The sequence below is a fragment of the Podarcis raffonei genome, chromosome 8 (genome assembly GCF_027172205.1).
Source record: "Podarcis raffonei isolate rPodRaf1 chromosome 8, rPodRaf1.pri, whole genome shotgun sequence".
NCBI lineage: Eukaryota > Metazoa > Chordata > Lepidosauria > Squamata > Lacertidae > Podarcis > Podarcis raffonei.
The window spans coordinates 81,745,621-81,759,500 of record NC_070609.1 but is presented as its reverse complement, the minus strand read 5'-3'; the positions used below and the strand labels follow the sequence as shown (position 1 = coordinate 81,759,500).

General features: G+C 50.8%; 1 protein-coding gene across 2 annotated transcripts in view; it reads left to right on the top strand.

Moving 5' to 3' along the window:
- The window catches only part of PLEKHM2 (pleckstrin homology and RUN domain containing M2), a 32,324-nt gene that overhangs the window by 13,825 nt on the left and 4,619 nt on the right, over positions 1-13,880 (top strand). The window contains exons 7-18 of one of the 2 annotated variants that reach the window (XM_053401137.1): positions 244-303; positions 2,049-2,286; positions 4,632-5,393; positions 6,770-6,839; positions 7,229-7,319; positions 7,677-7,741; positions 9,188-9,276; positions 10,515-10,647; positions 12,006-12,196; positions 12,489-12,554; positions 12,653-12,812; positions 13,586-13,765. In XM_053401137.1, the coding sequence (XP_053257112.1) occupies positions 244-303; positions 2,049-2,286; positions 4,632-5,393; positions 6,770-6,839; positions 7,229-7,319; positions 7,677-7,741; positions 9,188-9,276; positions 10,515-10,647; positions 12,006-12,196; positions 12,489-12,554; positions 12,653-12,812; positions 13,586-13,765 (2,105 nt within the window). The remainder of the gene's footprint in view (positions 1-243; positions 304-2,048; positions 2,287-4,631; positions 5,394-6,769; positions 6,840-7,228; positions 7,320-7,676; positions 7,742-9,187; positions 9,277-10,514; positions 10,648-12,005; positions 12,197-12,488; positions 12,555-12,652; positions 12,813-13,585; positions 13,766-13,880) is intronic. The other variant, XM_053401138.1, reaches the window with a different exon arrangement.

Genomic DNA, 13,880 nt, shown 5'->3' with positions numbered 1-13,880 from the left:
CCTCTCAGCCCAACCTACCTCGCAGGGTGGTTGTTGCCATTAAATGAGGAGGAGGCAAACCATGTATACCATTCTAGAGCTCTTTGGAGAAAAAAGGTGGGATATAAATAATAAGAGCAATGAATTAGCACCCCGCCTCTGTCCCCCTTGATGCCTCCCTTGCACACACTACTGGCCATTTATTCCCCACCCCTTCCTTCAGCCTCCATTTCTAACCCTCCTTTTTTATCCCTCGTTTTGTAGATTATGATTTTGGAGATGTGTTCCCTGCAGTGCCGTCCATGCCCACCACAGCCTGGGAAGGTGCGACGAGCTCGCCCGCTTCTCCGTAGCCGTGCTCTCTCTGTGCCGCTTTTGTTTCCTTCGTCAGAGCTTGCTTGCATGCCCCGCCATGGGTCCCTAAAGCCGCTTGGCACCCCTAGGGGGAACCAACAGCTCAGAAGAGTGTGAGGTCCCTCCCTCCGCCGTTCCTTGTGGGGTAAACAAGGGCTTGGCACTGGGTGCTGCGGCACTCTGGGAAGCAAGGCTCTCCACCTGGCTGGCCCTTCCCCACAGCCTTTGACCTCCCTCTCCCTCCCGGCGGTGGGGCCAGTCCTGAGTGTCTTTAACATCCTTCCTCGTTTTGTGGCTTTGTCTCTGGCAGCATGAGATCCTGGGTGTCCTCCTCGTCTCCAGATTAACAAGCCTTCCAAACCCTCTTTTTCTGCACAGGCGTCGGTGATCACCTTCTCCCTTCTCCTGGGCCACTAACCGCTTTCTCTGTTCCAACAGTGCATGGGAAAGACCTGAAAGAAGCCATCACTTACTTGATTGCCACCAACCCCCCTTTCCCCACTGGCAGCCTCATTTTTTAAGCGGGCCCATCTCTTTGCTCTGCTCTCCCTCTTTATGGGCTGCCTCGGACTCTGTGCTGCCGCCGCCTCCTCCTCCTCACAGGGCTTTGCAGCAGAAGGAAACCAAGGACTCTCTACTACAAGCTGCTCTCTGTCTTGTTTGTAGGCGAGCTTCTAGTCCTTATGATTGGAAAGGGAGACAGGGAGGACAGGACAGCAGAAATTGCCAGTGGGAAGGTGCTCAGAACGTTGAGTTGAGGCTCCTGCTGCCCGTTTTCCGTTCTCTTCCAAGAGCAACCTGCCTACCAACCCTGCGGTGTTCAGGGTTTGGGGCACCTGTTCATGGCTGATGTTGGGTTGCTTACAGAGCAGCTGAATGGGACTGCTCCTCTCGCCTTGCTTGGAGCCAAGTCCAATCCCAAGGCAGCTCAGCACTCAGGGGCATTTCTGCACTACAATGCTGTAGTTCTTTCAATAACTGAACAAGCTTGAAAACCTGTGAGTTCTGTCCAAACAGGCGTTAACGCATCAGGGGGTGCTGAATAAGACTTTTCACTGCCTTTGCCAGATTGTAATGCCATGAAATAATAATAATAATAATAATAATAATAATAATAATAATAATAATAATAATTTATTTATACCCCGCCCATCTGGCTGAATTTCCTCAGCCACTCTGAACGGCTCCCAATCGAGTGTTAAAAACAGTACAGCATTAAATATTAAAAACTTCCCTAAACAGGGCTGCCGTCAGATGTCTTTTAAAGATAGGATAGCTGCTTATTTCCTTCACATCTGAAGGGAGGGCGTTCCACAGGGCGGGTGCCACCACCGAGAAGGCCCTCTGTCTGGTTCCCTGTAACCTCACTTCTCGCAGTGAGGGAACCGCCAGAAGGGCCTCGGTGCTGGATCTCAGTGTCCGGGCTGAATGATGATAAGTATCGCAGTCTGTGATAAGTTTCCAAAACTAGTTTTAAACCAAAACCAATGAGCACTTGTGATGTAGACGAGTCCTCCTCTGATTCCTGGCTGCTTCCTTTGAATGACCCTGAGTTGTCTCAGGAGGTCTGCAGGGGGCACCAAAAACCATCCCTTTGCCGGAGGGTCCTTCATGGGCCACTCTTTCCCCAGGCTTTGCTTCTGGCTTCAGGACCTTCTCGTAGGGAGGGGGGAGCTGAATCACACTTTGTTGCTTTTTCTCCTCCTCTTGCTCAGACGGAGACCTAACAGACACCCTCAGCTGCTCGCGCTCCACAGCCTCCGAGGTGAACAACTGCCGAGCGTCGGCCAAGAGCCCAACTCAGCAGCGCTACAACCCTTTCAACGAGAAGGCGGAGGCGTTGTCCTCCATCGAGACCACCCCAGTCCACTCTGCCTCCCAAGAGAAGGCAGACCTCACAACCACGGAGGGCACAGACCAGTCGGAGAACTGCATGGAGCTGGAGGTCATAAGGTCAGCGGGGGCTCCCCCAGAAAGTCCAGGGTTCCCTGGCCAGTTGGAATCCTATGAAACTGCTTATTATCATAATTATCATTATCCTTATCTTTTTAAAAAAAATACTTTTATTGGTTTTTACAAAAACAAATTCAAAATAATAAAGAGAAAAAACTTGAGCCATATCCAGATATGAGATTCTCTGAATCTCGTGACTTCCCCACCTCCCCTGCATGGGTGCTTAAAATGGTTTTTCTCAAACTACATATCATTAGGTTCTCCAGTTTTCATTTCTCTAAATTGTCCATATTTTTCGTTTCTTTGCAAGTTATTTTTAAAGTCCAGCTAACATTTTTATTTGTTTACAATGGTCTCCTAAGTAAATAATAAATTTTCCCCATTCTTTTTTAAAGTCATTATCTTCTTGATTCCTGAGTCTCCCAGTCAGTTTTGCCATTTCAGCATTTCAGTTTGGCTCGCCATTCTTCCTTGGTCGGAACTGTTGGTGCTTTCCATCTTTGGGCTAGCATTATCATCATCATCATCCCAGGGCAGGCTACAGCAATTTAAAATTCAGTGGGTGGCGCTGTGGGTTAAACCACAGAGCCTAGGACTTGCCGATCAGAAGGTCGGCAGTTCGAATCCCCGCGACGGGGTGAGCTCCCGTTGCTCGGTCCCTGCTCCTGACAACCTAGCAGTTCGAAAGCACGTCAAAGTGCAAGTAGATAAATAGGTACCACTCCGGCAGAAGGTAAACGGCGTTTTGTGCGCTGCTCTGGTTCGCCAGAAGTGGCTGAGTCATGCTGGCCACATGACCCGGAAGCTGGACGCCGGCTCCCTCGGCCAATAAAGCGAGATGAGCGCCGCAACCCCAGAGTCAGCCACGACTAGACCTAATGGTCAGGGGTCCTTTTACCTTTACCATATTAACAGTTGAAGCAAGTCAGAGGAAGAGAGTATATCCTAAAAAACCTCGCTTCTTGAGGGGGTCAAAGGTCGGAGTAAGGGAGTACCTCTTCAGCATTCCTGTTGAATTGGGCCATTCTTCCATCTAGTTGAGTGTCCTCTACTCCTGACAGTCAGCAGGTTTGCAGTCAGAGATAGCAGCGAGGTGGATAGGCTTCACTGCTGAGCTATTGTCCCCTCCTTAAAACATACAGTATTATAAATTACCTGGATGAAAGAGGCAGCACCTTGCTCTATTTTACTCATGGCTGGGCTAACTGTGGCCCTCCAGATGTTGCTTGACTCCAACTTCCTCCAGGCCCAGCCTCGCCTGTGGTCAGGGAAGATGGAAGGAGCTGGAGTCCCACACCCAGAGTGCCACAGGTTCCACACCCCTGCCTTCAAGAGGAGGCAGAGTTGTGATGGAGGTAAGCAGGGGCAGGAGAGGCAAGTGACAGTCTAGTTTAGGTTTGGGGGAGCCGTGGCCTTCCAGATGTTGCTGGACTTCAATTCCCATCAGCCCCAGCCAGCTGCTTCTATTCCTAATAAGCCTAGGGGGGTGTCCTTCGGTATGGGACCAAATATTCACGCTGGCTGCATTCTCTGGAGGGCTGTCGCTGCCCCCCAACACCCCCGTGGCCTGACACTGCCCTTATGCCTCACGGTGCTTCTACTTCTCCATCTCTTATTTTATTTTATTTTATTTATGATTTTCAGGTTCATGCATTTCAATTTTACAGTCATTTTAACATTTCAAAACTTGACATCCTTCCCCCCTTTCTGCGGTTCCTTAAATTTATTTTTAATATCTTCTGCATTTCCAAATTATCTTTACTCATTTATTCATCTACTTTAAATATATACTCTTTTAAAACTGCAGATTACAAAAATCTTGCCAGTGTTCTTATCTGTTTACAATTTGTCTGTAAATATTCAATAAACCATTTCCGTTCTTTTATAAAAAGCTTGCTATCTTGCTTTCTTATTTTTCCCCCAGTAAGTTTCGCCATTTCTGCATATTCCATAAGTTTTTGTATCCATTCTTCTTTTGCTGGGACTTCTGCTTCTTTCCAATTTTGGGCAAGTAACATTCTTGCCGCTATGGTAGCATACATGAATAAGTTTTTGTATAGTTTGGGTAGTTCTGTCCCTATAATTCCCAAAAGGAAAGTTTCTGGGTTTGTTTTTTAACAAACGTTATTTTAATAATCTTTTTCAATTCATTATATATCATTTCCCAGGAAGCTTCAAGACCACCACATGATAAAAAGAACCTTCTTTCTCCTTACATTTCCAACACTTATTTGATTTAGAGTTATACATTTTTGCCAATTTACTCGGTGTTAGATATCTATATCTATCTATCTATCTATCTATCTATCTATCTATCTATCTAATACTTCTCCATCTCTTTGTAGATTAGCTAAAAAGAAGAAGACAGGCAAGAAGAAAAAGGTCAAGACCGAAGAGGTCAGACAGGAGGACTCCAGCACCACTCCCAACTCTTCTGCGGCCCAGGCTGGAACTCAAGGGGCAGGCGAGGGGGACAAGTTGGGCACCGGAGCCAGGCGGCAGGAATCTGTCCTGGAGGCCAACCCAGATGTCAGCAGCGAGAGGAGCCCCGCCCTTCCCCAGCTGGGTCTGTGCATCCCCGAGATGACGGACACCTCCATGGAGAGGATGGGGCAATCTCTGAGCAGGGTGATTGACTCCCTGGACGAGGCCGGTGGGTGGAGCCGCTCCCTCGAGCCCCCGGACCAGTCCTTTCGGACCGTCTTGCCAGAGGAGGCCCCCTCGGAGGGGCCACCCTCTGGCAGCGTTAGTGAGGGGGTTTCGGCCCCCATGGATTTCTACCGCTTTACCGTCGAGAGTCCAAACGCTGCTTCGGCAGGTGGTGGCCGCCATGACGCTGCAGGGGATGGTCAACCGCCACATGTTCCTGGTGGCCCTCAAGCTGCTAGAGAAGAGGAGGAAGGAGGAGGAGGAGAAGAGACGGCTGGGCCACGCATAGCAACGGACTTGCAGGAGCAGGAGGAGGAGGTGGTTGAGACAGGCAGTGTGGAGGCCCTCGGTAAGCTAAAGGGAGACAGGGCCAGCCCCTCTCCGAGCAGCGCTGAGGACTCTGGCGTGGAAGAAGGCCAGGGGAGCCCTTCTGAGGCAGCGCACCCCTCTGAGTTCAGGTAAGCGGCTGCGCAGAAGGAACCAAATAAAGCTGTCAGGAAATCCAGTCCCGCGACAGAGGGTGAAAGAAGGTGGGAGCCTTTCTGACCCAGGGCAGGGTAGGATGGGAAGGGGAAACGGTTATTCCCCTTATAAACGAGATGTATGAGTTTCTCTACCTGAGGACAAAATGGTGGCTGGCTCCTTCTGCTGGGTCTCCTGAGACAAGGAGAAAAGACCGGGGGGGGGCGATTCTCAGTCATCTTTTATCTGTCTGGCAAATTGTCACTCTGGCCTGCTCACCTCACGGTGGAGCCGTTCAGCCTGGAATCTCTTGTTGGCTGCATTCACTTGCTGATGACAAAGAATCCAGATGGCGTAGCTGACAAAACATTGCGTTGTGTAGTCTTTGTGTTTTTAAAAACCCAGGCAGCTTCTCTGACTTGCCACAGCCGAGGTGCTGCATTGCCCGAGGTGGGCTGGCAGAATTCATTTGAGGCTTCCAGCTACAGCGGTACCTCGGGATACATACGCTTCAGGTTACAGACTCCGCTAACCCAGAAATAGTACTTTGCTTCAGGATGAGAACAGAAATCGTGCAGCAGCGGCGCAGTAGCAGTAGGAGGCCCCATTAGCTAAAGTGGTGCTTCAGGTTAAGAACAGTTTCAGGTTAAGAACAGACCTCCAGAACGAATTAAGTACTTAACCCGAGGTACCACTGTACTGTGCCTTTGATTAGGGGCTTCCCCTGTGCGACTTCCTCCTCTCATTCCTTCCTGTTCAGTGACGAGGAACTGCCATTGAACTGCTCCTCGGTTAATCATCCCCTTTTCCCCACCCAGGCAAAGCGTCTTTAATTTTACTGGCTTCCTCTCATTATTTACTTAGGGGTTTTTTGTTTATCATGAAATTGTATTATATAATTACTAGGAGGGGGGAAGGAATGAGAAGAAAACAGTCTCCCCTCCTCCTCTGTGGGAACAAGAACTAAGCCAGGGGCAGTTGCATTAGTATTGAGAGGGAGAAGCCACAAGAAGGAAGCTTCTAACTCAATTTGCAGGAGACCTGTCCTGAATGGGGCTTTCTTCTGAGCAAACATTGTGGAGACTTCTGTCCTTAGTGGCATGCAGGCACTTACATTTTTGACTTGGGGTGACGGTGAGGTGTTGCTCCTTCCAGCCCAAATGCAAGAGGGTCAACTTTGAAGAAGAATATTGACCATTGGGTGAGGGAAGCATTGCTGGATAATATAGTCCTATATTAAATTGCCGCGTGGGAATGACCTCATAAGGCCCAAATCTCCCCCTCTCCCACTGGCCCTGAGATATTAGGGGGAGGTCTAAATCTTCCATGCTTTTCGAGATTCATCTCTCTCTCTCTCTCTCTCTCTGCACAGGGTAGACAACAACCACTTGTTGCTTCTGATGATCCATGTCTTCCGGGAAAATGAGGAGCAGCTGTTCCGGGTAGGTCTGTGAGGTGTTGCCGCCTTCTCTTCCCTTTCCCCCACTCCTTTTGGGATGTCCCCCCTCCACTTACTCAGTTTCTCCTGTCCTTAAGAGGGAAAGTGAAGGGGGGGGTGTTTGTGTGTGCGGGGCTTGATGCTAGCCAACTCAAAGCCTGCTTTGGAGGGGAAGAACTCTTTTCTGTCCTAGAGTCACCAGCAGTTAAAGGGGCAAAGGAGATCAGGGGCAAGATCAGGGACAGGGAGGATCTCCGGCGCACCTTGCAGCAAAAGAGCAGTGTTCCATGGGCAGTGTTGCCCCAGTGGCAAAGTTGTGGCCAGTGGGTGCGTTTCACGGAACCCCTTCGGCAAAGCCTTAACAGGACGCCTCTCTCTTTTCCCCCCACGCAGATGATCCGCATGAGCTCTGGGCACATGGAGGGCAACCTCCAGCTCGTCTACGTGCTGCTGACCGACTGCTACGTCTACCTCCTCCGCAAAGGTATCCTGCCAAGATCCTTCCTCATCTTGGTGGGGAACGGCAGGTTGCCTCGCTCAGTTCAAAGCCTGCCTCCCTGTTTGCTGTGACTGCCCCGGTGCCTGTCCAGCGAGAGAGGCTTCCAGACCAGCTCCCTGCCTTCTGTTGTAGTTGTTTTGCTTTATCGCAGTACCACCTGGGGCCTGATCCCTGAGCTGCAAGAGGCCATGCCAGAGACCCTTGTGGATGGGCTGCAACTTTCCCAAATCATGTGACTGACTTGGCTCTCTCTCTCTCTCTCTCTCTCTCTCTCTCTCTCTCTCCCTCTCCCTCCCTCTCCCTCCCTCCCTCCTCCCTGCTCCCTCACCCTTTTTGGCTCAGGAGCCGCTGAGAAGCCCTACATGGTGGAGGAAGCCGTTTCCTACAACGAGCTGGACTACATCTCAGTGAGTTGGGAAAGGGGGACTGAGGCAGGGGGACAGTGCTGGCGCCTCTTGGGACAGAAGCTGGATCCAGCCATGGTACACCTGGGAGGAGAGGGCCTTCTTGTTTTCATTGCTCTGAATTCCAGGGCAAGGGTGCTGTTCCCAAAGGGTTGTGGGGCTTTTACCAGTGCGGTTTCAAAGGCACAGAAGCTGCCAGGTTGAGCTGCTGGCTTCTGCCTGGGGGGGGGGGGACACACACCATTGTGTAAACGCAGCAGGGGCAGGTGGACCGGTTGAAGCTGCTTGGCAGCCAAGGAGATTGCAGAGTTGTGGCCACAGAGGGCATCATGCCAGGCTCTGCAGCACCAAGCCCTCCCTCCAGTGCCCACCTTTGAGCAGCCCACTTTTTGATTTTTTATGATTTTCAATTTTATACATTTCAGTAATTTTACAATCATTTTAACATTTTGAAACTCATCTTCCTTCCCGCTCTTCCTGTGGTTCTTCAAATTTATTTTATATATTTTCTGCATATTCCAAATTAACTTTTTTTAATAATATTTTTTATTAGTTTTCAATTACAACCCATTAATAGCCTCATTATAACAATGCCAAATTATAATACAGTTACTAATACCAATCATTCAAATACCAAATTGAAATACACAGTGGTACCTCGGGTTACAGATGCTTTAGGTTACATACACTTCAGGTTACAGGCTCCGCTAACCCAGAAATAGTGCTTCAGGTTAAGAACTTTGCTTCAGGATGAGAACAGAAATCGGGCTCTGGCGGCACGGCGGCAGCAGGAGGCCCCATTAGCTAAAGTGGTTCTTCAGGTTAAGAACAGTTTCAGGTTAAGTACGGACCTCCAGAACGAATTAAGTACTTAACCCGAGGTACCACTGTAATTTAGGTGTTCCCCCGCATGCTAGAATTGATTGAATTATTTTCTTTACATCTGCATTCCAGATCCTAATTTCAACTACATTCCTGTCACGATAATAATCCCATATACAACAACTGCAATATTAATTTCTATTCGTATTGACACATTAAATGGTTTATGAAACTACAAGCGAGGCACTCAAACTATGTCCTTGTTCTTCCTGTGTGTGACAATTATTCTGTCCATAATGTTTCTTCCTGTCCTTGTAAAATGTTATGTCTATCTTTCCCAGTCGTTGCTGCTCTCCATCATGCCTTGGGCGGAGCTAATATCCCATTGTTTCAGAAATGCATATTCCATATTAACTTAATCATTTATTCATCTACTTTAAATGCATACTCTTATAAAACTGCAGGTTATTACAATAGTCCTGCCAGTGTTCTTACCTGTTTACAGTTTGCTTGTAAATATTCAGTTGGGCAGCCCGCCTTTGAGCAGCTTCTCAGCTCAAAGGCTGAGGGGCTCTCCTTGGTCCTGGGGCTCCTTCCCTGACCTGGGGTGCCTTCCTTCTGCTGCAGGTGGGCCTGGACCAGCAGACGGTGACCTTGGTCTGCACCAACCGCAGGAAGCAGTTCCTTCTGGACACGGCCGATGTCACCCTGACCGAGTGAGTAAAGCGCCAGCCAGGCATGCCTGCTCCCTTCCTGGCACCTTTATGAGGCAGCTGCCCGCTTTGTGGCCTTGGGTGCTCTTGCCCTGCACAAGGCAGAACAGTGTGCCAGCTGGGGGTGCAGAAAGGGACTGGCCCCACATTTTAAGGGCTCCTCCCTTATCAGTTTGTTTCTGGGATGGCCTCAGGAGAGTCTGCTGGCTGCAGTAAGACTGTATTTTAACAGCATCTTGTTACGAAAAAGGAGCAATGCAGAAGCGAGCTCCAGGTGGCTGGAAAGCCAAACAGGATGTTGATGTTTTGGGACTGTACCGTGGGAACAAGGGACAGTCTATTCAGTGCACTGAGCACCGGATGTTAGCTCAGAGTGTCACATGATCTGTACTGGAAGTACATGGGAGGAGTTATTCTTTCTCTGCTGTTGGTGATGAGAGAGAGCAGTCACGATTTCTCTGTACTGCTGGAAGGACAGAAATAAAGGCATGTAAATACATTTCTGTCTGTCTCTCTCCCCTCCCTGGGAATGGGAGGGGTGAAGTGGTGTGTTCTTCTTCACGTTGAGAAGAATCGCCGATTGAGACCTCGCATTGTCTTGCCGGGAGTCGCTGACAGGGAGGTCAACAAGGTTTCAAGCCGGGCACCTGGAGGGTGGCCAATTCCTCTGACTTTTGGCTTGAAAAACCAACACATCTAAATGCTATTAAGGGGGATGGGGAGGATTTCAGTACATTCCCAGTACATTTCTGAGCACAATTCAAAGTGGTGGTGCTGACCTTGAAAGCCCTAAAGGGCCTCGGCCCTCTGTACCTGAAGGAGCGCCTCCACCCCCATCGTTCAGCCCTGACACTGAGGACCTCCTGGCAGTTCCCTCACTGCAAGAAGTGAAGTTACAGGGAACTAGGCAAAGGGCCTTCTCGGTAGCGGCGCCCGCCCTGTGGAACACCCTCCTTTCAGATGTCAAGGAAATAAACAACTATCTGACATCTGAAGGCAGCCCTATATAGGGGAGTTTTTAATGTTCGTTGTTTTCCTGTGTTTAATGTTTTAATTGTTGGAAGCTGCCCAGAGTGGCTGTGGCAAACCCACTCAGATGGGCAGCATGTAAATTATTATCATTATTATTATTATTGGATCAGCTTTGGTTTTCTGGCCTGATCCCCTATTTCTGGGAATGAATCCTCACCCCCTGACTCACGCTTTTGCCCTCTGTATTCCCCCCTCCCTCCCTCCCCCAGGTTTTTCCTGGTGTGCCTCAAGTCAGCCATGATCAAAGGATGCCGAGAGCCGCCCTATCCCAGCATTCTGACGGACGCCACCATGGAGAAGCTGGCGCTGGCCAAGTTTGTGGCTCAGGAATCCAAGCGGGAGGTGAGAAGGGCACTCTGGGCAGGCAGTTTAAGTGCAAGCCTCGCTGACCTGTTTTCAGCAAGGGGAGAACATGACTAGTGTCTGCATGTTGCACAATGATCAGATGGTCCTCGGGATCAGAATGAGAACGGCAGGCCTGCTCCACTTTTGCACTGCGTCTAAGAGAATTCAATATGCAATAAGGCAGCGGCGGGCGGGCTGTTTTCCCCAAGCCACACCCACCTGTCAGTCAGCTGACATCTCCAGGTGACATCAGCTGGTTGGCAGGTCAGTCCTGCTGGGTTCTGCTTCACCAGGGAGTTCCCCATGAGGAGTGTTCCCCCTACAGAGAACAGGAGCCAATCTTCCACTCATCAGCTGGTGATCAGAGAGTGCAGTCCTGCTGTCTGCTGCTTTGCCAGCCTGTTTCCTGCAAGGAACACCCTGGTGGGCAGGGGTCACATGACATCATAATGACATTGACGGGTGGGTTGGGGGTGTTGAATGTGCCAAAAAGGTTCCCTGCCTCAGCTTGAGGGAAGAAGAGGGAGGCTGTCTTGGTCTCTGCCAGTTTTCCCACCTGGATACTTAGCTGCTGCTGTCCTTCTTCCCCACAAATAGGATTGGTTCAGGGGTCCCCCTAGCATTTCAGACCCTCTTCCCCCCCACCAAGGGGCCATTCAGGCACCTGCCCTGGAGGGACTTCATAGAATAGAATCATAGAATCATAGTTGGAAGAGACCACAAGGGCCATCGAGTCCAACCCCCTGCCAAGCAGGAAACACCATCAGAGCACTCCTGACATATGGTTGTCAAGCCTCTGCTTAAAGACCTCCAAAGAAGGAGACTCCACCACACTCCTTGGCAGCAAATTCCTCTGTCGAACAGCTCTTACTGTCAGGAAGTTCTTCCTAATGTTTAGGTGGAATCTTCTTTCTTGTAGTTTGGATCCATTGCTCCGTGTCCGCTTCTCTGGAGCAGCAGAAAACAACCTTTCTCCCTCCTCTATGTGACATCCTTTTATATATTTGAACATGGCTATCATATCACCCCTTAACCTCCTCTTCTCCAGGCTAAACATGCCCAGCTCCCTTAGCTGTTCCTCATAAGGCATCGTTTCCAGGCCTTTGACCATTTTGGTTGCCCTCCTCTGGACACGTTCCAGTTTGTCAGTGTCCTTCTTGAACTGTGGTGCCCAGAACTGGACACAGTACTCCAGGTGAGGTCTGACCAGAGCAGAATACAGTGGCACTATTACTTCCCTTGATCTAGATGCTATACTAGATGCTATACTTCATCACAAGCTCCTTCCTCCTCCCCACCCCCAGTGCTATGAAGCTATTAACCCCACTTGTGGGTTGGGGCGGGGTCTCCTTCAGATCTCGGATGTGGTGGTCCGCTTCTACGGCCTGATCCACTGGGAAGACCCCATGGACGAGACTCTGGGGCCAGCCCCCTCGGACTACATGCTAGCCGAAGATCCCATCACAAAGGAAGGTGTCCTGAGCTACAAGACAGGCACCAACTACCTGGGCAAGGAGAACTGGAAGACCTGCTACGTGGTGCTCAGGTGAGAGAGAGACAGGATTGCCGAGCGAGCAAGGACGGGAGCGCAAAAGGCTCAGAGCAAGCGCCATGGGCTTGCCTCCAATGTGCAGCCCCCTTTGCCTTCCTAATGACACCCCCCCCGCCCCCGTCGGACATTGTGCCCTGCAACTCACATCAGCACCAAGCTGCACAGCTGATGCAGCAGCTGCCGTGAGTGGCCACCCTTTGCCAGAGTGATGGAGCCCCCCAGCTTGAGTCCTGAACACAGGACAGGAGAGCATGACAAAATCGGCTCTTGCATTTCCCCCCCACAGCAACGGCATCTTGTACCAGTACCCGGACCGTGCGGACCTCACCCTTCTTCTCTCCGTGACCATGGGGTGAGTTTGCCCCACGAGGCAGGAGTCTTCCAGATCTTCCCTCTTCCCCACCCATACCCACCCCACTCATTCGCAACCCTCTCTGGCCCTCCTTGCAGTGGGGAGCAGTGTGGAGGGTGCCGGAGGTCCAACGGGACGGACCGCCCCCACTCCTTCCAGGTGATCCTGACCGACCGGCCCTCCCTAGAGCTGAGCGCTGAGAGCGAGGAGGAGATGGCTGACTGGATGCAGTACCTGTGCCAGGCGGTCTCCAAAGGGGTGAGAAAGAGCTCTGCTTCCAGATGAGACCAGTATGACTCACAGGGGTTGCCGCTTATGAGGGGTCCAAGGCAGCCTGGGCTTCTGTGGCCCCACAAAACCGCTTTTGGCCCTCAGTAAAGGGGGTAAAGGTAAAGGGACCCCTGACCATTAGGTCCAGTCGTGTCCGACTCTGGGGTTGCAGCGCTCATCTTGCTTTATTGGCCGAGGGAGCCGGCGTACAGCTTCCGGGTCATGTGGCCAGCATGACGAAGCCGCTTCTGGTGAACCAGAGCAGTGCACGGAAACGCCATTTACCTTACCACCAGAGTGGTACCTATTTATCTACTTGCACTTTGACGTGCTTTAGAACTGCTAGGTTGGCAGGAGCAGGGACCGAGCAACGGGAGCTCACCCCGTCACAGGGATTCGAACCGCCGACCTTCTGATCGGCAAGTCCTAGGCTCTGTGGTTTAACCCACAGCGCCACCCGCGTCCCTAGTAAAGGGGGAGACCTGCTGAAATGAATGACTGCAAGTTAGCCATGTCCATTAACTTCAGTGGGTCAACTCCTGAGTAAAACTGGAGAACCAACACACTCCATATGCCAGAGCTTTCTAAACACTGCTAGTGTGTCAACTGCAGCGTGTAGGTGTGTTGCGCAAACTCTTGCCGGGCTAGAAAGGGGTTAGTTTAATTTGCTAATAAAACTGATTTACTATTTTGTGAAGGGATGCATGTCTAAAAAGTGTGTCACCAACATGAAATGTTTGGAAATCTCTGCCTTCCTCCAGGTGGTCCCCCAGGGTGTGGTTCCTGCCCCCTGCGTCCCTTGCTGCCTGGTGCTGACAGATCAGAAACTCTTCACCTGCCACGAGGACTGCCAGACCAGCTTCTTTCGCTCGCTGGCCACGGCTGAGTTGGCGGATGTGGTCTCTGTCTCCACAGAGGCTGGCCGGGAATACTGTATCTTGGTGAGTATTTGGGCGACCTGGGGGCATGTGCCACATGGGTGTGTCCAGCCAGCAATGGCTACAGACACCTTATACCAGATCCTCCTAGCTCAGTATTGCCAACACTGACTGGCAG